At 45.7% G+C, this 27131-nt stretch overlaps 1 protein-coding gene across 1 annotated transcript in view; it reads left to right on the top strand.

The window, feature by feature from the left end:
* Positions 1 to 27131, top strand: part of LOC139266044 (leucine-rich repeat-containing protein 31-like) — a 73718-nt gene that overhangs the window by 7494 nt on the left and 39093 nt on the right. Inside the window, exons 2-6 of the mRNA XM_070883846.1 lie at positions 105 to 170; positions 2509 to 2745; positions 6639 to 6785; positions 13742 to 13909; positions 16119 to 16286. Of these exons, the coding sequence (XP_070739947.1) occupies positions 158 to 170; positions 2509 to 2745; positions 6639 to 6785; positions 13742 to 13909; positions 16119 to 16286 (733 nt within the window). The 5' untranslated portion in view covers positions 105 to 157. The remainder of the gene's footprint in view (positions 1 to 104; positions 171 to 2508; positions 2746 to 6638; positions 6786 to 13741; positions 13910 to 16118; positions 16287 to 27131) is intronic.

Genomic DNA, 27131 nt, shown 5'->3' with positions numbered 1-27131 from the left:
TTCATTATTGTAGAAAATGTAAACTGTTGTTATAAGATAGCTAATGGCACTTTTCTATAAAATTCTTGTGTTGTTGAAATAAATTAATATTTTTCTGGTTTAAGGTTGTGGACAAGGAGAAATAGCGTGGCCCAGAATCTCTGCATTTATCCTAAAAATGGAGAACACAGGTAATGTACGATTATTATTTCTGAAATGGAATGGGACTAATTGGATAGCTCTTTTGGCGTGCCACCACAGACATGATGGGCTGAATGGCTTCCTTCTGTGCTGTACCATTCGATGATTCTATGAAATCATAATTCAATGGAGCTGCTCTCTAAAAATTGATGGAAATTACCAACATTATAATAAGGGCTAGTGATTCAATAGTCAATAAACTAAATGTAAAAGTCTTGAATCATAAAATCATAGAATGATGCAGAACAAAAGGGGACCATTTAGCCCACTTTACTTGTGCTGACTCTTGGAGCTATTCCATTAGTCCCACACCTCTGTTCTTTCCCCATAACGGAGTAAAGGGTTATGGGGAGCGGGCAGGGAAGTGGAGCTGAGTCCACAATCTTATTAAATGGTGGAGCAGGCTCGAGGGGCCAAGTGGCCTACTCCTGCTCCTGTTTCTTATGTCCTTATAATCCTGCAATTTTTTCATCTTCAAGTATTTATCCAATTGCCTTTCAAAAGTTATTGTTAATTCTGCTTCCACCACCCTTTCAGGCAGTGCATTCCAGACCATCATAACTCGCTGTGCAAACGTTTATCATCGTGTCATCTCTGGTTCTTTTGCCAATTACCTTAAATCTATGTCCTCTGGTTACCGACTCATGTGCCATTGGAAACCGTTTCTCTCTATCTACTCTATCAAAACCCGTCATGAGTTTGAACACCTCTATCAAATCTACCCTTAACCTTCCCTGCACTAACGAGAACAACCCCAGTTTCTCCAGTCTCTCCACATAACTAGAATTCACCATCACTGGTACCATTCTCGTAAATCTCTTCTTAACCCCCTCCAAGGCTTTGACATCCTTCCTAATGTGGTGCCCAGAATTGACCACAATACTCCAGCTTGGGGCCTAACCAGTGTTTATAAAGGTTTAGTATAACTTCCTTGCTTTTGTACTCTGTGCCTCTATTTATAAAGTCAAGGATCCCATATACATTTTAGAAACATAGAAAAGAGGTGCAGGAGTAGGCCATTCGGCCCTTCGAGCCTGCACCGCCATTCAATGAGTTCATGGCTGAACATGCAACTTCATTACCCCATTCCTGCTTTCTCGCCATACACCTTGATCCCCCTAGTAGTAAGGACTACATCTAACTCCTTTTTGAATATATTTAGTGAATTGGCCTCAACAACTTTCTGTGGTAGAGAATTCCACAGGTTCACCACTCTCTGGGTGAAGAAGTTTCTCCTCATCTCGGTCCTAAATGGCTTACCCCTTATCCTTAGACTGTGACCCCTGGTTCTGGACTTCCCCAACATTGGGAACATTCTCCCTGCATCTAACCTGTCTGAACCCATCAGAATTTTAAACGTTTCTATGAGATCCCCTCTCATTTTTAACCGCCTTCTCAACTTGTCCGCCACCTTCAAAGATTTGTGTGCACAGCCCCCCCCCCCCGCCAGGTCTCTCTCTTCCTGCACACTCTCTAAAATTGTACCCTTTAGTTTATATTGCCTCTCCTCACTTTTCCTACGAAAATGTATCACTTCGCACTTCTCTGCATTAATTTAATTTGCCATGTGTCTGCCCATTTCACCAGTCTGTCTCTGTCCTCCTGAAGTGTGTCATTATCCTCCTCACTGTTTACCACATTTCCGAGTTTCGTGTCATCTGCTATCTTTGATATGATGCCCTGTGTACCCAAGTCCAGGTCATTAATATATATCAAAACGAGCAGCGGTCCCAACACCAATCCCCAGGAGACACCACTGCACACTGACTCAATTACTTTTGTTCAATGTGATTTCTTGGTGTTTTGTACAATCTTATAACTATCCCCAAGCCAAATGGCTTCTAATTTTGAGACTTTCAACCACAATATTAACTAGCTTCTCATTTGCATCAGGATGATCTGATGTTTAGCACATGACATAGGGAACAATGGTCTTAAAGTGGCAGAACAAGTGAGTAGCTGAACATCATAACTATGATTCATAACCCAGATTATCTGAGCGCAGAGCATCTCGCGATCAGCTAGTAAATCTTTAAATCTGTTAAGGCTTCCCCAACATTCTCCTCATCTCCCTCGTGCTCGGGTATTATGGTCTGGGGACTAATGCTGATTTCCCCCTGGCATACCTTGCTGAGTCACCATTCTCTGAGTGAACATAGACATTGACTGTTGGTAATATTACTCTGAGGGGGGCTTGATGGGCAAGCCTGCCCCAGTCCTTGCTTCCCCCAGCGTTGAGTGAATGCCCAGAAAACAAGCTCTGTCTGACAGCCTGGAGAATCTCTCATAAACAACTTGGCTAACGTAAGATCATTGTATTGTTCTTAGATTCCAAACAACATAAAGATGAAAGCAGTACAAAGCACTCGAGATCTCCCTTTGATCTGATTGTGAACCAGATCTGGCGGAATAAATCTTTTGCAGAGAGATGGCCACAATCTTCAGTGTCTCGCTTCTTCAAGTTATCTGAGAATTCTAATAAAACTGCCTGTGTCACAGAAAAGAAGGAACTGGGAAAAACACTACTGGATTCAGAAAATAAAGAGAATATTTCAAAGATATCAGGTAACCATAACTAGTTGTTCTGTAATCTGAGGAGTAAGTCTTTGTTAAAAGAAATGAAGAAAACCATTTGCCTCGGCCTGAAAAGTTCACTGTGGGCAAAGGCTGAGGGGCACTGGCTATTTTAATAAAAAGATTCTTGTGTTTTAAAGCAAAGAGATGCAGTGCCGATAATTAACAAACTGGAGCCCTGGACAAATCAGCCTTGTATTTAGATCAGACTCCAGCATCGCAGTATTTTGTTTTGTTTTACCCTGGCACTGATGTTGGGTAAAGTCCTGGAAACTATCCCAAGGAGGAATACCTGTGTAATCATTTCATCAACAATAGTCAGTATGGATTTGTGAGAAGAGGTGGTGTTTGAGACAATTTCTTGATTTTGAAGATGTTACAAATCAATAGGTGGTGGATGTCGTTTATTTGCATTTGCTGAAAGCCTTTGACAACTACATAAGGAATTAGATTAAACAATATGCAATTGAGTAACCGCAAGAGGCACGGAATTGAAATAAGTGGAACACGGCAGGGGTCTGTATTGGTGTTATGTATGCATGTCTGTAACACTGTTGTATGATGTCTGTAACACTGAATGTACTCTTACCTGTAAACCAGAGGGTGCTGCTGCTGGAGACCTAGTATAAAAGGAAGATCACACTGCAGGTAACCCAGTATAAAAGGAAGATCACAGCTTGTTGTCCTCACTCGAGCTGCAAATAAAGGACTACAGTCTACACAATTTAAGTACCATACCCTGCCTCATGGAGTAATTACCAAAGGTGCCTACAAATATTACAACTGGCGACGAGGATACAAGGTCACGAACTACACGCTCAGCATGTCGAATCTCAGCAACTTCCAGCAATTTATCGATGGGGAAGATTGGGGCGCTTTTGTAGAAAGATTGGAACATTTCTTCATAGCCAACGACCTGGATGAGGACACACCGGCTACACAACCGAACAAACGCAGGGCCATCCTGCTTAGCAGTTGTGGGCCCACCATCCATTGTCTCGTCAGGGACTTGCTAGCCCCGCAGATGACAACTACCAAGAGCTATGAGGAACTTGTAACACTTATACAGGAGCAACTAAAACCGAAGGAAAGCATCCTCGGAGCCAGGCACCGGTTCTACACTTACCAGCGACCCGAAGGCCAAGAAATTACTAAGTATGCTGCACATTCAAGAAGACTAGCTGCACCGTGTGATTTTGGAGACCACCTTAATGAAGCACCAAGGGACATATTTGTCATCGGAATCGGCCACAAGGGCCTCCTACACATCACAGTCACCCTGCAGAAAGCAATTCAAGTGAGCCAGGCCTACATGGTTTCGGCCGGCGACTCCAGGCGAATACTGACCCAGGACTCTAAACCGGCGAGCACAGTGCACTGCATGGATACTTCTAAAGGCAGAAATGCTGCTCCGAGTTGCACAACCCTGAGTCCACCACATGGGGCATACCGGATAGCCCCGTGCTGGCGCTGTGGAGCAAACCACAGGGCCCACCAATGCCGCTACAAAGACTGCACATGCAAAGGCTGCAAAGAGAATGGGCACCTTCAAAGAATGTGCAGAAAAAGCTCTACTCACCGCGTCTCTGCTGAGGTGGCTGATCACCGGGGCTCCGACACAGATGAAGGTGAAGCTGCTCAGCCCCTGGAAGAAGAGTATGGAGTTTATACCTGCTCCACCGAAAGATCTCCGTGGACGATGGAAGTAGACATCGACGGGGTCCCAGTTTCTATGGAGATCGAAACAGGGCGAGCCAGTCTCTGATGAGCCAAACAACCTTTGAAAAAATTTGGATAAATCCTGCCAATCGACCAAAACTGCATCCTGTCCAAGTGAAGCTGCTCACCTACACCAAAGGTAAAATTCCAGACGTTGGCAGCGTGGACGTCCAGGTCCCCCAGAGCGGCGTGTTGAACAAACCCCCCCTGTGAATCGTAGCCGGCGATGGTCCCACGCTGCTGGGCAGGAATTGGATGAAGTAGGTCGAAGTGGCTGCAGCCTCCGGGTTCCAGCAATCGACATCGAACATGGATCCATTGCTGCATCCAGAGATCCCACCGTCCAGCTCGACTGCGCGGCGACGACTCCACAACACCCCGGCGCAATCTCCAGGACCGAAAGCCCAAACTCCACCTTCCGGGCCGGGGCAGGACTCCAAGAGGTGAACATCATTGAAAGAAGTGGATTCCCGACGCCCAGGGCCGAACCTGAGGAAGAAAAGACCACCACAACCTACCTGGAGGAGAGCCAGAAGACGGCGGCCGCACCACGAGGAGAAGAACCTGTGAACAAAATGGCCGCGGCCAGACCACGAGGGGCAGCGTTGGAGGAGCGACACGTGGCACCGAGCGGCCAATCGGATTGGAAGGTCCCCTTAAAGGAGACCGGTAACCAAAAAAATTTAAAGGGACAGTTTCAACTCAATGATGACAAGGACTTTAAAGCTAAAGATGCAGTAAAAGGGTGCAAGTATGATAATGTAACCATGAATTGTGACGTTGGTGTAATTAATGTGACAAATGAGATGAATGCATGTGTCCGTAAGGTTCAGAACAAGCTTGGTATGCTTGATGATTATGACAGAGTTTGAAATGCCTAATGTAACCATGTCTGGTGAAACCATGACACCAAAAAGTGATACAAATGATGCAATTTATAATGCAAAGGCAGTCAATAATGTAGGCTCGACTATGTGTGGTCAGAGCCAAGGTGTCATGTATACAGGTAGGACACTGCTAAAAGACACTGGGTTCCACAGGGTCCATGCAAATGCTAGAGGAATCCCCTTGTGGGAGACCCCCAGGTCCAGCTGGCTACCAGACCATGTAGCCTGGACCTTTGGAACAAATGTGATGCCCCTGGAAGGGCCCACACACACCCAGTGGGAGCAGACCCACTACAGGGACAGTGGTCAATGGGCAGCACAGCCACCACCACTGGCAACCTGCCCCAGACCAGCCCTACACCCACTAGCCCCCAGGGCCAACACCAGGAGCGAGAGGCCAATACCCTCCAGCTTCCCTGGTAAACCTTGGGATGACCAGACTCTCATCTCAATTGGAGGACAAGGAGCCCACCCAGTCCTGTGCCGCTGCCCACCACCACACAACTACCCACATCACAGAGTATGCACCCTACCCACTGCTGCTATGGCTACCCCCCTGAGGGATCCCACAACAGTGACACCCACATGGTCTGTGTGTGAGGGGGGGGGGGGGAACGTATGAGGCCAGCCTCAAGCACAGGGGTCACACCTGGCAACCACACAACCCTCACCCCAACCTCCCATAGCCCACCACTGATCACCTCCCCTGGACATGACAATAAGGATATTAAAAATGCTTAGGGGGGAGTGTTGTTATATATGCATGCTTGTTTTGTTGTATGATGTCTGTAACACTGAATGTACCCTTACACTGTACACACCTTACCTGTACACCAGAGGGTGCTGCTGCTGGAGACCTAAGGGTTACCTGTACCCATGGGGCTGGAGTGCGTTGGCACATTAGCTGCTCGGGGCAAAAGTACTCTGCAAAGCTGAGTAAGAATCAGTAGAACCCAGTATAAAAGGAAGCTCACAGCTTGGTGTCCTCACTCGAGGAGCTGGAAATAAAGGACTACAGTCTACACAGTTTAAGTACCATACCCTGCCTCGTGGAGTCATTACCAAAGGTGCCTACATACATTACAGTTGGACCCTTGGCATTTCTTCTCTACATACAGGACCGAGATCCAGAAAGCGATTGTCACCTTTACCCACTTAGAAACAAAAAGGTTTGATAAATGGCAAAGTTGCAATCCCTGCCTGGATTTATCAACATTGAAATCTGTCTGCCATCCTTTGGCCCTTTCATTACAATGATTTGTCTTTTCTTGCGTTAAGATGAATTGAAGAATACCGAGCTCGAGCAGAGTGCAGCCAGCTGGGGTCAAGTGGTTGAGTTCATGGAGAGGCTGGGGAAGAAACCTGACCCCAAGTGCATGAATCTCAACAATAGTCTGCTCACTGCTAATGATGCAGTTCAGTTGGGTAAGTTTATCCATCATTACAAGCCACGGGGCTGGAGTGCGTTGGCACATTAGCTGCTCGGGGCAAAAGTACTCTGCAAAGCTGAGTAAGAATCAGTAGAACCAGAGACTATAAATGGGAATCTGCAAATTTAGATTCAGTGAGAGTGGACTGAGCCAGAGGGGAAACAGTGCTAGAGACAACAGCTAAAAGCGGGAGAAGCAGTGGCAGAAAGTCCGTGAGAATGATCAGTCAGAGCCAGAGCTGAATGCGGAGCACCGAAAGAAGTTCAATAGTGAGGTCGCTGCCGCAGAGCGAGCAGGTTGGTGGGTAACAGTCTCTCTCAGACTACTTTCTGAGAGTTTTATAGGTCAGTTTTATAGGAGAGTACGGAGCACTGTGAGAGAAGCCCCAAGTATTTCAGCAGCACAGAGGAGGAAACAAATGCTGAGTAAAGTTGCAAAAGAAAAACAATTAGGAAGGCAAAGAGGAACTATGAAATTACATTTTCAAGGAACATAAAACAAAATATTCTACTGAGCGTCTCCTGACGAACTTCGACCCCACTGAGCGTCTCCTGACGAACTTTGACCCCACTGAGCGTCCCCGCCGACCTTCGACCCACCACACGTCCCCTGCCGATCACACCAAGTCGACTCGTTGTTTACAGATATTGCTTATTTATAAATTTACAGAGTGTAGGAAGCCAAATGATTTCCCCTTTCCCACATTCCACTCCCACCATTTAATCCTATTCCTGTTCAGTTTAAAGACTGCCACATGCACACATACTCCCAGCAGAGCGAGTAACCCTCACTCCAAAAGATGACTGACGGGCAAAATGGAAATACTTGAAATTACTAACTGCTTCCATGGGGACAGTTTTGATTTAGGATATTAGAATATAAGACCATGAAAATTTGAGCAGGGTCAGTCATTTGCCCTTCAAGCCTTCTCCGCCATTCAACAAGATCTTGACTGATCAACTCCATTTTCCCGTACTATCGCCATATCCCTTTGTTCCCAAAAATCTATCGACCTCTGTCTTGAATATACTCAACGACTGAGCCTCCACAGCCCTCTGAGGTGGAGAATTCCAAAGATTCACCACCCTCTGAGTGAAGAAGTTTCTCCTCATCTCAGTACTAAATGGCCGACGTCTTATTCTGAGTCTGTGACCCCTGGTTCTCGACTCCCCAGCCAGGGGAAACATCCTCCCTGCATCTACCCTGTCAAGCCCTGTAAGAATTTTATATGTTTCAATTGGATCACCTCTCATTCTTCTAAACGCTAGGGAATATAGGCCTAGTCTACTCAATCTCTCCTCATAGGACAATCCCCCCATCCCAGGAACCAGTCTGGTGAACCTTTGTCGCACTCCCTCTAAGGTAAGTATATCTTTCCTTAGGTAAGGAGACCAGAGCTGTACACAGTAGTCCAGGTGCGGCCTCACCAAGGCCCTGCATAATTGTAGTAAGACTTCTTTACTCTTATACTCTAATCGTATTGTAACAAAAGCTAACATACCATTTGCTTTCCTAATTGCTGCTGAACCTGCATGTTCACTTTCTGTGATTGATGTACAAGGACACCCCGGTCACTCTGAATGCAAACATTTCCCAGTAACTCACCTTTTAAAAAATATTCTGCTTTTTTGTTTTTCCTACTAAAGTGGCTAACTTCAAACTTCCCCACATTGTATTCCATTTGCCATGTTCTTGCCCACTCAGTCAACCTGTTTATATCCCATTGAAGCCTCTTTGCGTCCTCCTCACAGCTTACTTTCCCACCTAACTTTGTAACATCAGCAAACTTGGATACATTGCACTCAGTCCCTTCATCTAAGTCATTGATATAGATTGTGAATAGCTGGGGCCCCAGCACTGATCCTAGTTATAGCCTGTCAACCCATTGTTTCTGTCCATTAACCAATCCTCAATCCGTGCTAATATATTATCCCCAATTCCACGAGTCCTAATTTTGTGTAATAATCTCGTGTGTGACACTATATCAAATGCTTTTTGAAAATACAAACACACCACATCCACTGGTTCCCCCTTGTTACATCTTCAAAAAAACTATTTGTCAAACACTCTTTCCCTTTCATAAAACCATGTTGACTCTGCCTAATCCTATTACGATTTTCCAAGTGCCCTGTTATCACATCCCTAATAATAGATGTCAGGCTAACTGGCCTATAGTTCCCTGTTTTTTCTCTTCCTTATTTCTGAAACAGTGGAGTTATGTTTGCTACTTTCCAATCCTGGGAGACTGTTCTAGAATCTCGGGAATTCTGGAAGATTAATACCAGTGCATCCACTATCTCTGCAGCTCCCTCTTTTAAAACCCGAGGATGCAGGTCGTCGGGTCCAGGGGATTTGTCGCCACATAATCCCAAACATTTCTCCCGGACTATGTCTTTACTTGTATTGATTTCTTTAAATTCCTCATTCTCTCCAGCCCCTTGGTTCCCCATTATTTCCAGAATGTTTTTTGTGTCTTCTACTGTGAACAGATGCAAAGTATTTATTTAATGTCTCTGCAATTTCCTTATTGCCCCGTGGAGGCCCCGACCTGCGTGAGAACACCAGCAGCAGGTCGGGCCATAACAGGAGCAGCGAGCGGCGGTCTGGAGGCAGCGTGGAGGCCTCTGGGAGCAGCGTGGAGGCCTCTGGGAGCAGCGTGGAGGCCTCTGGGAGCAGCGTGGAGGCATACCACTCCGGGGAGCAGCGCGAGCTGGTGTAGGAGGGCGACGGCAGCGAAGAGTGACGTCATCGAGGTCCAGGTCGGTGATTGGAGCGTGGGCAGATACAGCAGGAGCGGCGAGAGACTGTGGAGGGATGTGATCGGGGCCCAGGAGAGGCATGAGTTCGGGGCCTGGGGCCCAGGGGCAGCACGGGCCCAGCCCACACTGCAATATGTGTGCTCACTAGGTCCGTGCAGCAGAGCAGGTCTCCAGTCGTCTTGGTTAACCCTTGGCACTGCACCAAGACCTGGCTCTGTCAAGCCTGTGTGGTGGCTGGTGTGCAACGGTCACCACACGTTAAAAAAAATCCACGCGCAGGCATCTTCCACCCTTCAGGATGTGGTTCAGGACCTGGAATATTAGGTCCTTCATTGAAACACCTGTGAACTCATCTTTTTTTGGCGTGGAAGCAAGTCATCCTCGTTTCGAGGGACTGCCTGTGATGATGATATTGCCCATTATAATTTCTCCTGTCTCTGCCTCCACATTTACTTTCACTAATCTCTCCCTATTTATTTACCTATAGAAACATTTACAATCTGTTTTTATGTCTCTTGCTAATTTGCTCTCATTCTTTCTTTTCCTCTTTCCTCCTCAATTTCTTGGTCCTCCTTTGCTGAATTCTAAAATCCTCCCAATCCTCAGGCTCACTCCATCATCATCACCACTCCTTGGCAACATTATAAGCCTCTTCTTTTGATCTAACCTCCCGGAAATAGTGGAGTACCAAGGATCTAGCGAGAATGAAGAACTGAAAGAAATTAGTATTAGTAAAAAGATAGTACTGGAGAAATTAATGGGACTGAAAGCTGATAAATCCCCTGGACCTGATGGCCTACATCCTAGGGTTTTGAAAGAGGTGGCTATAGAGATAGTGGATGCATTGGTTGTCGTCTTCCAAAATTCCATAGATTCTAGAATGGTTTCCGCAGATTGGAAGATAGCAAATGTGACCGCATTATTTAAGACAGGAGGGAGAGAAAAAAATGGGTAACTATAGACCAGTTAGCTTGACATCAGTGGTAGGGAAAATACTAGAATCTATTATTAAAGATATGTTAACAGGGCACTTAGAAAATAATAATAGGATTGGGAAGAGTCAACATGGATTTATGAAAGGGAAATCATGTTTGACAATTCAGTTAAGAGTTTTTTGAGGTAACTAGCAGAATAGATAAGGGGGAACCAGTGGATGTGGTGTATTTGGATTTTCAGAAGGCATTTGATAAGGTGCCACAGGAGGATATTGGATTTAGGGTAATATACGAGCATGGATTGAGGATTGGTTAACGGACAGAAAACCGAGAGTAGGAATAAACGGGTCATTTTCGGGTTGGCAGGCTGTAACTAGTGGGGTACTGCAAGGATTGGTGCTTGGGCCCCAGCTATTCACAAGCTATATCAATGATTTGGACGAGGGGACCAAATGTAATATATCCAAGTTTGCTGATGATACAAAGCTAGGTGGGAATGTAAGTTGTGAGGAGGATGCAAAGAGACTTCAAGGGAATAGAGACAGGTTAAGCAAGTGGGCAAGAACATGGCACATGGAATATAATGTGGAGAAATGTGAAGTTCTCCACTTTGGTAGGAAAAATAGAAAAGCAGAGTAATTTTTAAATGGTGAGAGATTGGGAAATGTTGGTGTTCAGAGGGACCTGGGTGTCCTTGTACACGAATTACTGAAAGTTAACATGCAGGTACAGCAAGCAATTAAGAAAGCAAACGGCATGTTGGACTTTATTACAAGAGGATTTGAGGATAAGAGTAAAGATGTCTTACTGCAATTATACAGGGCCCTGGTGAGACCGCACCTTGTGTATTGTGTACAGTTTTGGTCTCCTTACCTAAGGAAGGATATATTTGCCATTGAGGGAATGCAACGAAGGTTCGCCAGACTGATTCCTGGGATAGGGGGATTGTCCTATGAGGGGAGATTGAGATCTAGGCCTATATTCTCTATAGACTTTAGAAGAATGAGAGGTGATCTCATTGAAACATACAGAATTCTTACAGGGCTTAACAGGGTATGTGCAGGGAGGGTGTTTCCCCTGGCTGGAGAGTCTATAATGGTCATAGTCTCAGAATAAGAGGTCGGTCATTTAGAACTGAGATGAGGAGAAAGTTCTTCACTCAGAGGGTGGTGAATCTTTGGAATTCTCTACCCCAGAGGGCTGTGGAGGCTCAGTCTTTGAGTATATTCAAGACAGAGATCGATAGATTTTTGGATATTAAGGGAATCAAGGAATATGGGGATAATGCAGGAAAGTGGAGTTGAAGTAGAAGATCAGCCATGATCTCATTGAATGGGGGAGCTGTATCAAGGGACCAAATGGCTGACTCCTGCTCCTAATTCTTATGTTATGTTTTTATGTTATTATTGAACCCTTTCTCATTGCACAATACTAGATCTAAAATAGCCTGTTCCCGAGACAGTTCCTCAACATCCTGATCTAGAAAACTATCTTGTATACATTCCATGAATTCGTCCTCCACACTATTGGTTTGTTCAATCTATATGTAGATTAACGTCCCCCATGATTACTGTATTACCCTTGTTACCTGCACCTCTAATTTCCTGATTTATACTCTGCCCTACATTACCATTACTGTTTGGGGGGCCTGTAAACAACTCCCACCAATGTTTCTTGCCACTTGTTGTTTCTTAGCTCCACCCAAACTGATTCTACGAGCTTAAGATCCTTTCTCTACTTTCTCTCTACTGTCTTTATCCCATCCTTTATTATCAGGGCTACCCCTCCTCCTTCTCCATTTTGCCTATCTCTTCTAAAAGTTAAGTATCCTGGAATAATTAGTTCCCAACCTTGGTCACTTTGTAACAAGTCTCCGTAATGGTTATTGATCAAACCTATTCATTTCTATCTGCGCTTTTAATTCACCAATTTTGTTGCGAATGCTTCGCGCATTCAGATATAGTGCCTTTAGCTTTGACTTTTTCTATATTTCCCTGATGTCACCTTAGTCACTGACGCCCTATTACCTTTGTTACTCTCTCTGTCCCTTCCTGACCCACTCTGCTTATTTTTACCCCAAACTCCTACTCTGCTCCAGAGCCTTACCATTTCCTTTCCTGCTTTTAAATGTAATCTTTCCTGAATGCTCCCACGCCTCTTCAGTAGTTGAAAGCCCTGTCTACAGCTCTAGTTATTTGATTTGCCAGGACACTGATCACAGCCTGGTTAGCGAGTCTAACCTCCACCCCATGGCATTCAATGGTATTCCCATCGCCGAATCTCCCACCATCAACACCCTGGGTGTCACCATTAACTGGAAACTCAACTGGACCAGCCACATAAATACTGTGGCTACAAGAGCAGGTCAGAGGCAGGGTATTCTGCGGCAAGTGTCTCACCTCCTGACTCCCCAAAGCCTTTCCACCATCTACAAGGCACAAGTCAGGAGTGTGATGGACACTCTCCATTTGCCTGGATGAGTGCAGCTCATGCCATGTTAGACTTAGTAATGAGTCTGATTTAGTTAACAGCTTAACTGTGTGAATATTTATCCAATAGTGATCATAACATGACTGAGTTCAGCATAGCGTTTGAAAGGGAGAAACACAAAACAGCTGCTAAGGTTCTAGACTTGGGTATGGCCGATGTCAAAGAGATGAGACAGAGATTGTCCACAGTAAACTAGACAAATCTGTTCATGAGTAAAATGACACAAGATCTGGGGGAGATGTTCAAAAAATAATTTAATGTGATACAGAACCAGTTTACACCCCTGAGGGGCAAGTTGATTTAAGGGGAGGGGTTAAAACTAAAATAAAAAGCATTCAAATTGTACAGATCCTGGTGAATGGGTCACAAAACAGAGAGTTAGAGCTACAAAAAGGAGTATGGAAAGAAACTTGCAAGGGGTAGCAAAATTAGCACAGCATTTTTTTACAATTATATTAGGAAAATGACAGTGGTCAAGAGCAATGTGGGCCCCTTAAAAATGGGAAGGAAATGGCAGACATGTTGAATAATTACTTTGGCGTCAGTATTTGCAGTAGAAGAGGGGGATAGGATGCTAGAATGTGGAGCTAAATGTCTTGACGGGGTAATTGTGTTATTCAGGATATTTTTACACAACTGCAAATTCGTGTGCTCCATCAGTGTGGCAATAATGAGCTGCTTGTAATGTTCAATATGTTCTGGTAAATTGGAAACACTGCATATTTATCTTGCAATAATTGGAAGCATCAATTGATTCCTATTCCCAGCCGCCTTGTTGCCAAACTTGCCAACCCTGGAGGAACTGAACTTGTCCTGGAATGAGTTAGTTGGAGGAACTCTGAAACTGCTGACTAATCACCTACAACACATGCCCCAGCTGAGGGTGCTTGGGCTGGGCAGCTGTAGGCTCTCCCCGTTGGACCTCTCCGCCCTGGGTAGGTGCATTTCGCTCACTGACCTCCTGCTTGGTCCTGCTAATTTGCATTGTGGTAATAGAATTCATGCTTGTATCTAATCAATTGACCTTTTTCTCTCAAATTTCTCCTGCTCCTGAAAATATTGACTCCACTGGGGTACAGTTCCTCAAGATGCTACCCCTCCCTGGGGTACCGTTCCTCAAGGTGCTGACTCTCCCTGGGGTACAGTTCCTGAAGGTGCTGACTCTCCCTGGGGTACAGTTCCTGAAGGTGCTGACTCTCCCTGGGGTACAGTTCCACAGACACTGACTCTCCCTGGGGTACAGTTCCTGAAGGTGCTGACTCTCCCTGGGGTACAGTTCCTGAAGGTGCTGACTCTCCCTGGGGTACAGTTCCACAGACACTGACTCTCCCTGGGGTACAGTTCCTGAAGGTGCTGACTCTCCCTGGGGTACAGTTCCTGAAGGTGCTGACTCTCCCTGGGGTACAGTTCCACAGACACTGACTCTCCCTGGGGTACAGTTCCTGAAGGTGCTGACTCTCCCTGGGGTAATAGAAACATAGAAACTAGGTGCAGGAGTAGGCCATTCAGCCCTTCTAGCCTGCACCGCCATTCAATGAGTTCATGGCTGAACATGAAACTTCAGTACCCCCTTCCTGCTTTCTCGCCATACCCCTTGATCCCCCGAGTAGTAAGGACTTCATCTAACTCTCTTTTGAATATATTTAGTGAATTGGCCTCAACTACTTTCTGTGGTAGAGAATTCCACAGGTTCACCACTCTCTGGGTGAAGAAGTTTCTCCTCATCTCGGTCCTAAATGGCTTACCCCTTATCCTTAGACTGTGACCCCTGGTTCTGGACTTCCCCAACATTGGGAACATTCTTCCTGCATCTAACCTGTCTAAACCCGTCAGAATTTTAAACGTTTCCATGAGGTCCCCTCTCATTCTTCTGAACTCCAGTGAATACAAGCCCAGTTGATCCAGTCTTTCTTGATAGGTCAGTCCCACCATCCCGGGAATCAGTCTGGTGAATCTTCGCTGCACTCCCTCAATAGCAAGAATGTCCTTCCTCAAGTTAGGAGACCAAAACTGTACACAATACTCCAGGTGTGGCCTCACCAAGGCCCTGTACAACTGTAGCAACACCTCCCTGCCCCTGTACTCAAATCCCCTCGCTATGAAGGCCAAATGCCATTTGCTTTCTTAACCGCCTGCTGTACCTGCATGCCAACCTTCAATGATTGATGTACCATGACACCCAGGTCTCGTTGCACCTTCCCTTTTCCTAATCTGTCACCATTCAGATAATAGTCTGTCTCTCTGTTTTTACCACCAAAGTGGATAACCTCACATTTATCCACATTATACTTCATCTGCCATGCATTTGCCCACTCACCTAACCTATCCAAGTCACTCTGCAGCCTCATAGCATCCTCCTCGCAGCTCTCACTGCCACCCAACTTAGTGTCATCCGCAAATTTGGAGATACTACATTTAATCCCCTCGTCTAAATCATTAATGTACAATGTAAACAGCTGGGGCCCCAGCACAGAACCTTGCGGTACCCCACTAGTCACTGCCTGCCATTCTGAAAAGTACCCATTTACTCCTACTCTTTGCTTCCTGTCTGACAACCAGTTCTCAATCCACGTCAGCACACTACCCCCAATCCCATGTGCTTTAACTTTGCACATTAATCTCTTGTGTGGGACCTTGTCGAAAGCCTTCTGAAAGTCCAAATATACCACATCAACTGGTTCTCCTTTGTCCACTTTACTGGAAACATCCTCAAAAAAATTCCAGAAGATTTGTCAAGCATGATTTCCCTTTCACAAATCCATGCTGACTTGGACCTATCATGTCACCATTTTCCAAATGCGCTGCTATGACATCCTTAATAATTGATTCCATCATTTTACCCACTACTGAGGTCAGGCTGACCGGTCTATAATTCCCTGTTTTCTCTCTCCCTCCTTTTTTAAAAAGTGGGGTTACATTGGCAACCCTGGGTACAGTTCCTGAAGGTGCTGACTCTCCCTGGGGTACAGTTCCTGAAGGTGCTGACTCTCCCTGGGGTACAGTTCCTGAAGGTACTGGCCCTCACTAGGGGACAGTTCCTGAAGCATAATTAAGGTATAGAATATAAGTTATTTCAAACATTTTTTTTGTATAAATATTCATCAGGAAGTTCAATGGAAAGCTAATAGTGGAATTGCTTTGCAGGTGACTGCGTCCAACATCTGCCCAACGTTGAAGAGATTGATTTATCCTGGAACAGTGATTTGGGAGGGAATCTCGCTCTCTTTCTGCAGAAACTCAAACTGGACTGTAAGCTGAAGACTCTAAAGCTGGTCGATTGTAACCTAACTGCAGACGATGGGATGGCCTTGGGTAATATTCGCTTACACAAACTTAAAGGAGTTGTTTTGTTTAGAATTTTATTCTTGTGAACTAGTGTCTCAGCAAGGTTGTGTTGTCAGTAAAAGCAAACAAAAATTCAAATTTTGAAAATGCAGAGTTTTACTTTGTTAATGTTTTTTCTAAAAGAAGCAAATCATTGAAATTTTAAAATGAAGTGGTTTTTATTTTTTAAGGTGAATTATTGTCGGTTCACTGGACTTGAAAAATGTTACAAAGTTACTTAGTGTTTACAGCACAAAAACAGGCCATTTGGTCCATCGGGTCTGTGCCGGTGTTTATGCTCCACACGAGCTGCCTCCCACCTTACATCATCTCAGCATAACCTTCTATTCCTTTATCTCGTGTGTTTATCCAGCTTCCCCTTAAATGCATCCCTGCTATTCGCCTCAACCACTCCCTGTGGCAGCGAGTTCCACATTCTCACCGCTCTCTGGATAATGAAGTTTCTCCTGAATTCTCCATTAGATTTATTAGTGACTATCTGATATTGATGGCCTCGAGTTCCCCTCAAGTGGAAACATCTTCTCTATGTCTGACCCATCAAGTCCTTTCATGATCTTAAAGACCTCTATCAGGTCACCACTCGGTCTTCTCTTTTCCGGAACAGGCTCGGCCTCTTTTCTCAATCTTTCCTGATGGGTATAGCCAGGATATATGTATCCTAGTGATTGCTACGTAACAGGCCTATGTAACGAGTTTTCCGTGTCCATTTGTGTGTGTGTGTTTTGGCTGCCGACCCGAGCCCATCACTTCTATTTTGACTTTTATCTTCCGCTTTATTACTTCTTTTCTCTTTACTCCTTCTCGGCCCCTCTCTCCTGTCATCATAACTCCTTTAATTTTCTCCCCTCTCGGGTACTCTGCCCTCCCAAATCCCTACCCCAACCCTTCAGCATTCCTCGACCTTCCTATCCTCCTGCCGCCATCCCAGGCTCGACTCTTGGATAAGCCTACAGCTTTCCCTCTGTGCCTCTCTTGGCATCCCCCAAAGGGCCCATCGAGGCACTCGTCACTGCCTCCTCACGAGCAACAGCCCTGACTGTCCCATCCTCCTCTTTCGCTGACCTTCCCGCCCAGTGCACCAGCTGCGGGCTAATCTTGCCAATCTCCTCTCCGTCCAACTCGCCCTTCCCAGTGCTGAACCTGTGGACACTGTCAACTGATCAGCTACCCTCACTGTGTGTGCTGCCCCTCAGCCTTTGCACCGAGTGACTTCTCCTCCTCGGTGATTTCAACCTCCATGTCACGTCATCGTGCCCTCTCTTCTGAGTTCACTGCGCTCCTATCTTCCCTTAATCTCTCCCTCCATGTGAACTCCCCAACCCCTATTCACGCCAGTCCCCCCAACGCCCCCCCCCCCCGGACCTTACCATCTCGTGTGGCCTCGCTACTCCCTTCATGCCAATTGTAGGTAAGGCCATCTCTGACCACTTCCTCGTATATCTCTCCACCCACATCCCCCTTCCCCCGCCAATCCTACTTCCTTCTGGTCCGCCCCTGGAAAATAACTCTCTCCCAATTCACTTTCAAAATCCCAACTTTTTAGCCATTTGCCCTCCAAGCACCATGACATTTCTGCTCAACTGCACCCTCACCTTCAGCTTTGATGCCCTCGTCCCCAACAAAAACATTACTCTCTCACCCGGGCCGTTTCCCTGGTGCAGCTCTCAACTTCACTCCATTAAGTCCAAGGAACACAGACTTGAATGGATATGACGAACAACTTGTTTAGCCGTTCACCGCCAGATTTAGCTGAACCACATAAAGCATTATCGGGTCCTATTCTCATCTGCCAAAATTGTTCACTATTCCAGAATCATTCTGAAATGCAAAGATTGGCCCCAGCTTCTATTGTCTCCTGCAAACCATCTTTTCACATCCCTCTCCCATATTTCCTCATTCCCTCACCTCCAACAACAAGTGAGAGGAGCTCATGAACTTTGTCAGCAAGATTGAGTCCATCCGATCTCTGCTTTCGACCCTTCTCCGAGCACACCGGGCCAAACTTCCTCTAGGATTCCCCTCTGCCCTAGCCCTGAACTCTCATCTTTCTCTAGTTTCTCTCCCATCTCCTGTCATGCCTTCTCCATGCGCATCCTGTTCATGAGAACCACCTCCTGGTCCCTCGACCCTATTCCCACTCAACCATTGACCACCCAACTTCCCTTCCTGGCTCCCCCGTTAGCTGATATTGTTAATGGTTCTCTCTCCTCGGGTTCTGCCCTCTCCCTCAAATCTGCCGTCATCACCGCGCTCCTCAAAAAACCAACCCTTGACCCTTCCGTCCTTGCTAGCTTACTACCCCATGTCCAAACCCCATTTCCTCTCGAGTGTTGTCCTCTCCCAAATCTGTGGCCATCTTTCCCGGAACTCCATTATTAAATCAGTTTCCCGCCCCTGCCACAGTACCGAAACAGCTCTTATCAAAGTCACAAATTACATCCTCTGGGACTGTGACAAAGGTAAACCATCTCTTCATGTCCTTCTCAATCTGTCTGCAGCCTTTGACACGGTTGACCACTCTAACCTCCTCTAACGCCTCTCCATCGTCATCCAGCTGGGTGGGACTGCACTCGCCTGGTTCCATTCTTATCTATCTAATCATAGCCAGAGAATCACCTGCATTGGCTTCTCTTCCCACTTCCGCATCGTTACCTCTGGTGTCCCCCAAGGATCTATCCTTGGCTCCCTCCTATTTCTCATCTACATACTGCCTCTCGGCGACATCATCCTAAAACACAGCGTCAGTTTCCACATGTATGCTGACGACACCCAGCTCTACCTCACCACCAGCTCTCTCGACCCCTCCCACTGTCTCTAGATTTCCAGACTGCTCGTCCGACATCCAATATGGGATGAGCAGAAATTTCCTCCAACTAAACATCCCGAAGACCAAATCCAATGTCTTCGGTCCCCGCCATAATCTCCATTCCCCAGCCATCGATTCCATCCCTCTCCCAGGCAACTGTCTGAGGCGGAACCACACAGTTCGCAACCTGGGTGTGATATCTGACCCCGAGATGATCTTCCGACCACATCTGCACCATCACTAAGACCGACTATTTCCACCTCCGTATTATCGCCCGACTCATCCGCTGCTGAAACCTCCATCCGTGCCTTTATTAGCTCTATAATTGACTATTCCAACTCATTCCTGGCTGGCCTCCCACATTCTACCCTCCGTAAACTTAAGGGTTATCCAAAACTCTGCTGCCCTGTGTCCCAACTTGCACCAAGTCCTGTTCACCCATCACCTCTGTACTCGCAGACCTACATTGGCTCCCGGTTAAGCAACGCCTTGATTTAAAAATTCTTATTATTCTTTTCAAATCCCTCCATGGCCTCGCCCCTCCCTATCTCTGTAATCTCCTCCAGCCCCACAAACCTCCGCGATATCTGCGTTCTTCTAATTCTGGCCTCTTGAGCATCCCTGATTATAACTGATCAACCATTGGTGGCCATGCATCAGCTGCCAAGGCCCCAAGTTCTGGAACTCCCTCCCTAAACCTCTCCGCCTCTCTACCTCTCTTTCCTCCTTCATCTGCTCTGATATCTCCTTATGTGGATTGCTGTCATATTTTGTTAGATAATGCTTTTGGTAGAAAAAATGAGGAGAGACAACATAAACTAAAGGATACAATCCTAAAGGGGGTACAGGAACAGAGAGAGACCTGGGGTTTTCTGTGCACAAATCGTTGAAGGTGGCAGGCAGGTTGAGAAAATGGTTAGAAGAAAGCTTATGAGATCCTGGGCTTCATGAATAGAGGCATAAAAGTACAAAAGCAAGGGAGTTATGATGAACCTGTATAAAACACTGGTTCGGTCTCAACTGGAGTATTGTGTCCAATTCTGGGCACCGCACTTTAGGAAGGATATGAAGGCCTTGGAGAGGGTGCAGAAACGGTTTCTGCAAATGTGCCGTGCCGTCTCTCTGCCAGAGCTCAGCTCGTCCCACTCCCCCCGCCCTTTCCCCGTGGCCCTGCAAATCTTCGGCCAAATCACCCCCAGCCAAATAATCTGGATCTGAAATGCACTGCCTGGAAGAGTGCTGGAGGCAGATTCAATCGGGGCTTTCAAAAGGGAGTTGGATAAGTAGCTGAAAGAAAAAAATTAGCAAGGCTATGGGGAAAGGGCACGGGAGTGGGACTGGCTAAAGTGCTCTTGCAGAGAGCCGGCACGGGCTCGACGGGTTGAATGGCCTCCTTCTGTGCTGTAATCATTCTATGATTCTATGAATGCTCCTGTTGAAGCACCTTGGGATGTTTTACTATGTTAAAGGCACTATATAAATACAAGTTTTTGTTGTTGTTATAACCTCTCAGTTCTGGTTTCATTCTAGGAAATCTTTTTTGCAAGTCCTCTAGTGCCTCTATATTCTTTTTATAATATGAAGACCAGTCCTCCAAGTGTGGTCTAACCAGGGTTTGATACAAGTAGAACACAACTGCTCTGTTTTTCAATTCTATCCCCCCAGAAATGCTCCCCAGTGCTGTGTTTGTTTTAATGGCCCCATTAACCTGCGTCGCTACTACTGTGTGTCTGTGACCCCGATCCCGCGGCTCCTCCGCCCCATTTGGACATATTTTCCAAGGAGTACGTGGCCTCCTGATTCTTTCGAACAAAATGCAGCACCTCAAACTTATCTGTTGCCAATTCCACGCCCATTCTGCAAGCTTATTAATGTCTTCCTGTATTTTGTTGCCGTCCTCCTCTGTATTACCTACACCCTGGAAAGAACATAAGAAGAACATAAGAAGAACATAAGAAGAACATAAGAAGAACATAAGAAGAACATAAGAAGAACATAAGAAGAACATAAGAAGAAACAGGAGTAGGCCATCTAGCCCCTCGAGCCTGCTCCGCCATTCAATAAGATCATGGCTGATCTGGCCGTGGACTCAGCTCCACTTACCCGCCCGCTCCCCATAACCCTTAATTCCCTTATTGGTTAAAAATCTATCTATCTGTGATTTGAATACATTCAATGAGCTAGCCTCAACTGCTTCCTTGGGCAGAGAATTCCACAGATTCACAACCCTCTGGGAGAAGAAATTCCTTCTCAACTCGGTTTTAAATTGCCCCCCCCCCCCCCCCCCGTATTTTGAGGCTGTGCCCCCTAGTTCTAGTCTCCCCGACCAGTGGAAACAACCTCTCTGCCTCTATCTTGTCGATCCCTTTCATTATTTTAAATGTTTCTATAAGATCACCCCTCATCCTTCTGAACTCCAACGAGTAAAGACCCAGTCTACTCAATCTATCATCATAAGGTAACCCCCTCATCTCCGGAATCAGCCTAGTGAATCGTCTCTGTACCCCCTCCAAGGCTAGTATATTCTTCCTTAAGTAAGGTGACCAAAACTGCATGCAGTACTCCAAGTGCAGCCTCACCAATACCCTATACAGTTGCAGCAGGACCACCCTGCTTTTGTACTCCATCCCTCTCGCAATGAAGGCCAACATTCCATTCGCCTTCCTGATTACCTGCTGCACCTGCAAACTAACTTTTTGGGATTCATGCACAAGGACCCCCAGGTCCCTCTGCACCGCAGCATGTTGTAATTTCTCTCCATTAAAATAATATTCCCTTTTACTGTTTTTTTTTTCCAAGGTGAATGACCTCACATTTTCCGACATTGTATTCCATCTGCCAAACCTTAGCCCATTTGCTTAACCTATCTAAATCTCTTTGCAGCCTCTCTGTGTCCTCTACACAACCCGCTTTCCCACTAATCTTTGTGTCATCTGCAAATTTTGTTACACTACACTCTGTCCCCTCTTCCAGGTCGTCTATGTATATTGTAAACAGTTGTGGTTCCAGCACCGATCCCTGTGGCACACCACTAACCACCGATTTCCAACCCAAAAAAGACCCATTTAACCCAACTCTCTGCTTTCTGTTAGCCAGCCAATTCTCTATCGATGCTAATACATTTCCTCTGACTCCGCGTACCTTTATCTTCTGCAGTAACCTTTTTTTGTGGCACCTTATCGAATGCCTTTTGGAAATCTAAATACACCACATCCATCGGTACACCTCTATCCACCATGCTCGTTATATCCTCTAAAAATTCCGGTAAATTAGTTAATTATGATTTCCCCTTCATGAATCCATGTTGCGTCTGCTTAATTGCACTGTTCTGATCTAGATGTCCCGCTATTTCTTCCTTAATGATAGCTTCAAGCATTTTCCCCACTACAGATGTTAAACTAACTGGCCTATAGTTACCTGCCTTTTGTCTGCCCCCTTTTTTAAACAGAGGCATTACATTAGCTGCTTTCCAATCCGATGGTACCTCCCCAGAGTCCAGAGAATTTTGGTAGATTATAATGAATGCATCTGCTATAACTTCCGCCATCTCTTTTAATACCCTGGAATGCATTTCATCAGGACTAGGGGACTTGTCTACCTTGAGTCCCATTAACCTGTCCAGCACTATCCCCCTAGTGATAGTGATTATCTCAAGGTCCTTCCTTCCCACATTCCCATGACCAGCAATTTTTGGCATGGTTTTTGTGTCTTCCACTGTGAAGACCGAAGCAAAATAATTGTTTAAGGTCTCAGCCATTTCCACATTTCTCATTATTAAATCCCCCTTCTCATCTTTAAGGGACCAACATTTACTTTAGTCACTCTTTTCCGTTTTATGTATCGGTAAAAGCTTTTACTGTCTGTTTTTATGTTTTGCGCAAGTTTACTTTCGTAATCTATCTTTCCTTTCTTTATTGCTTTCTTAGTCATTCTTTGCTGTCGTTTAGAATTTTCCCAATCTTCTAGTTTCCCACTAACCTTGACCACCTTATACGCATTGGTTTTTAATTTGATACTCTCCTTTATTTCCTTGGTTATCCATGGCTGGTTATCCCTTCTCTTACCGCCCTTCTTTTTCACTGGAATATATTTTTGTTGAGCACTATGAAAGAGCTCCTTAAAAGTCCTCCACTGTTCCTCAATTGTGCCACCGTTTAGTCTGTGTTCCCAGTCTACTTTAGCCAACTCTGCCCTCATCCCACGGTAGTCCCCTTTGTTTAAGCATAGTACGCTCGTTTGAGACACTACTTCCTCACCCTCAATCTGTATTACAAATTCAACCATATTGTGATCACTCATTCCGAGAGGATCTTTTACTAGCAGATTGTTTATTATTCCTGTCTCATTACACAGGACCAGATCTAAGATAGCTTGCTCCCTTGTAGGTTCTGTAACATACTGTTCTAAGAAACAATCCCGTATGCATTCTATGAATTCTTCCTCAAGGCTACCCCGTGCGATTTGATTTGACCAATCGATATGTAGGTTAAAATCCCCCATGATTACTGCCGTTTCTTTTTCACATGCCTCCATTATTTCCTTGATTATTGTCCGCCCCACCGTGAAGTTATTATTTGGCGGCCTATAAACTACGCCCACCAGTGACTTTTTCCCCTTACTATCTCTAATCTCCACCCACAATGATTCAACATTTTGTTCATTAGAGCCAATATCGTCTCTCACAACTGCCCTGATATCATCCTTTATTGACAGAGCTACCCCACCTCCTTTCCCTTCTTGTCTATCTTTCCGAATTGTCAGATACCCCTGTATGTTTAATTCCCAGTCTTGGCCACCCTGCAACCACATTTCTATAATGGCCACCAAATCATACCCATTTGTAATGATTGGTGCCGTCAACTCATTTACTTTATTTCGAATGCTGCGTGCATTTAGGTAGTGTTTTAATACTAGTTTTTAAACCATGATTTTTAGTTTTGACCCCTCCTGCAGCCTCTTTATATTCATACATATTGTCCCTTCCTATCACCTTGTGGTTTACACTTACCCCAGTGCTACTCTGCTCTGTTGCCTCCTGCCTTTTGCATTCTTTCTTGGGGTAATGTTCATCTGAGCTCTCACCCACTCTAACTAGCTCAGAGCCCTCTCCTGGGTTCCGAATACTCCTCGCATTGAGGCACCGAGCTTTCAGACTTGCCTTTTTATTACACTTTGACCCTTTAGAATTTTGCTGCACAGTTGCCCTTTTTGTTTATTGCCTTGGGTTTCTCTGCCCTCCACTTTTACTCATCTCCTTTCTGTCTTTTGCTTCTGTCTCCATTTTGTTTCCCTCTGTCTCCCTGCATTGGTTCCCATCCCCCTGCCATATTAGTTTAACTCCTCCCCAACAGCACTAGCAAACACTCCCCCTTGGACATTGGTTCCGGTCCTGCCCAGGTGCAGACCGTCCGGTTTGTACTGGTCCCACCTCCCCCAGAACCGGTTCCAATGCGCCAGGAATTTGAATCCTTCCCTGCTGCACCACTGCTCAAGCCACGTATTCATCTTAGCTATCCTGCGATTCCTATTCTGACTAGCAGAACTGCTGAGGAGGATGTGGGGACTGTCCTGGGAACTACTGTCCCTGAAGTTATTGTTTATCCCGCCCTTAGTGATGGGGCTGAGATTACAAACACTGACCAATGCAGTACTGCCCCAGAGTGGGAGGAGTGTTGGATTAATCAACCTATCTGAACCTGAGGGGTTATAAATAGAATGAAGTACTTTTGAAGTGGAGTTACTGTTGTAATGTGGGAAACGTGGAAGCCAATTTGCACACCCTTTTTAAAAACCCAACTGGTTTCCTTGGGGCAGGGAACCCAGTGTCCTTACCCAGCCTGGCCTACACAGACCCCCAGTTCACACTACATAGCCGTGGGGCAACTCCATGTGCAATAAATGCGGCTTTACCAGTATCGCCCTCGCATTTAAGAATAAATATAAAGAACTTGCATTTCTATCGCGCCTTTCACACCCCGGGATGCCCAAAAGCGCTTTACAGCTAATGAAGTACTTTTGAAGTGGAGTTACTGTTGTAATGTGGGAAACGCGGAAGCCAATTTGCACACAACAGGATCTCTCAAACAGATAATCTGTTTCCGTGATGTTGGTTATGGGTAACTGTTGATCCCAGGACACTGGGAGAACTCCCCTGCTCATCTTCCAAAAATGCCATGGGATCTTTTAGAAAAGTACAAAAACAAGGAAGTTATGTTCTACCTTTTATAAAACACTGGTTAGACCGCAGCTGGAGTATTGTGTCCAGTGCCAGCTGTGGCTCAGTGGGCAGCACACTCGCCTCTGAGTCAGAAGGTTGTGGGTTCAAGTCCCACTCCAGAGACTTGAGCACAAAAATCAAGGCTGACACTCCAGTGCAGTGCTGAGGGAGCGCTGCACTGTCGGAGGTGCCGTCTTTCAGATGAGATGTTAAACTGAGGCCCCGTCTGCTCGCTCAGGTGGACGTAAAAGATCCCATGGCGCTATTTTGAAGAAGAGCAGGAGAGTTATCCCCAATGTCCTGGCTGATATTTAACCCTCAATCAACATAACAAAAAAAGTTTATCTGTTCATATCAAATTGCTGTTTGTGGGAGTTTGCTGTGCGCAAATTGGCTGCCACGTTTCCCACATTACAACACTGACTGTACTCCAAAAGTACTTCATTGGCTGTAAAGCGCTTTGAGATGTCCGGTGGTCGTGAAAGGTGCAATATAAAATGCAAGTCTGTCTCGCGCTCGGTCCCTGTCTCGCGCTCGGTCCCTGTCTCGCGCTCGGTCCCTCTCTCGCGCTCGGTCCCTCTCTCGCGCTCTTGTCTGTCTCCCTCTCTCTCACTTGCACTCTGTCTGTCTTCCAGGGATGAGGAACTTCAGTTACAAGGAGAGACTGCAGAAGTTGGGGTTGTTCTTCGAGTAGAGAAGGTTAAGGGGAGATTTATTAGAGATGTTCAAAATCATGAAGGGTTTTGATAGAGTAAGTAAAGAGCAACTGTTTCCAGTGGCAGAAGCATCAGTAACCAGAGGACATAGGTTTAAGGTGATTGTGAAAAGAACCAGAGGCGACATGAGGAAAATTGTACGCAGCCAGCTGTGATCTGGAATGTGCTGCTTGAGATCAGTGGTGGACGCAGATTCATCGTAACTTTCAAAAGGAACACAAGAACATAAGAAATAGGAGCAGGAGTCGGCCATTTGGCCCCTCGAGCCTGCTCCGCCATTCAATAAGATCATGGCTGGATCTGATCTTGGACTCAGCTCCACTTCCCTGCCCGTTCCCCATAACCCTTTACTCCCTTATCGCTCAAAAATCTGTATCTCCGCCTTCAATATATTCAATGACCCAGCCTCCACATTTCTCTGGGGCAGAGAATTCCACAGATTTACAACCCTCTGAGAGAAAAAATTCCTCCTCATCTCAGTTTTAAATAGGCAGCCCCTTATTCTAAGACTATGTCCCCTAGTTTTAGTTTCCCCTGTGAGTGGAAATATCCTCTCTGCATCCACCTTGTCGAGCCTCCTCATTATCTTATATGTTTCGATTAGATCGCCTCTCATTCTTCAGAATTCCAATGAGTATAGGCCCAAACTACTCAACATATCTTCAGAAGTCATCTTCAGAGTCCCTCATCTGCGGAATCAACCTAGTGAACCTTCTCTGAACCGCCTCCAATGCAAGTATATCCTTCCTTAAATATGGAGACCTAAATTATGCAGTACTCTAGGTGCGGCCTCACCAATACCCTGCACAGTTGTAGCAGGACTTCTCTGCTTTTATACTCTATCCCCCTTGCAATAAAGGCCAACATTCCATTTGCCTTCCTGGTTACTTGCTGTACCTGCATACTAACTTTTTGTGTTTCACACACAAGGACCCCCAGGTCTCTCTGTACTGCAGCACTTTGTAATTTTTCTCCACTTAAATTATAATTTGTTCTATTAATTCTGCCAAAGTGGATAACCTCACATTTTCCAACATTATACTCCATCTGGCAATTTTTTGCCCACTCACTTA

This window comes from Pristiophorus japonicus, chromosome 6, assembly GCF_044704955.1.
Source record: "Pristiophorus japonicus isolate sPriJap1 chromosome 6, sPriJap1.hap1, whole genome shotgun sequence".
NCBI classification, from domain to species: domain Eukaryota; kingdom Metazoa; phylum Chordata; class Chondrichthyes; family Pristiophoridae; genus Pristiophorus; species Pristiophorus japonicus.
Note: the sequence above shows the minus strand (reverse complement) of the source record. Positions and strands in the feature narration are given on the sequence as shown.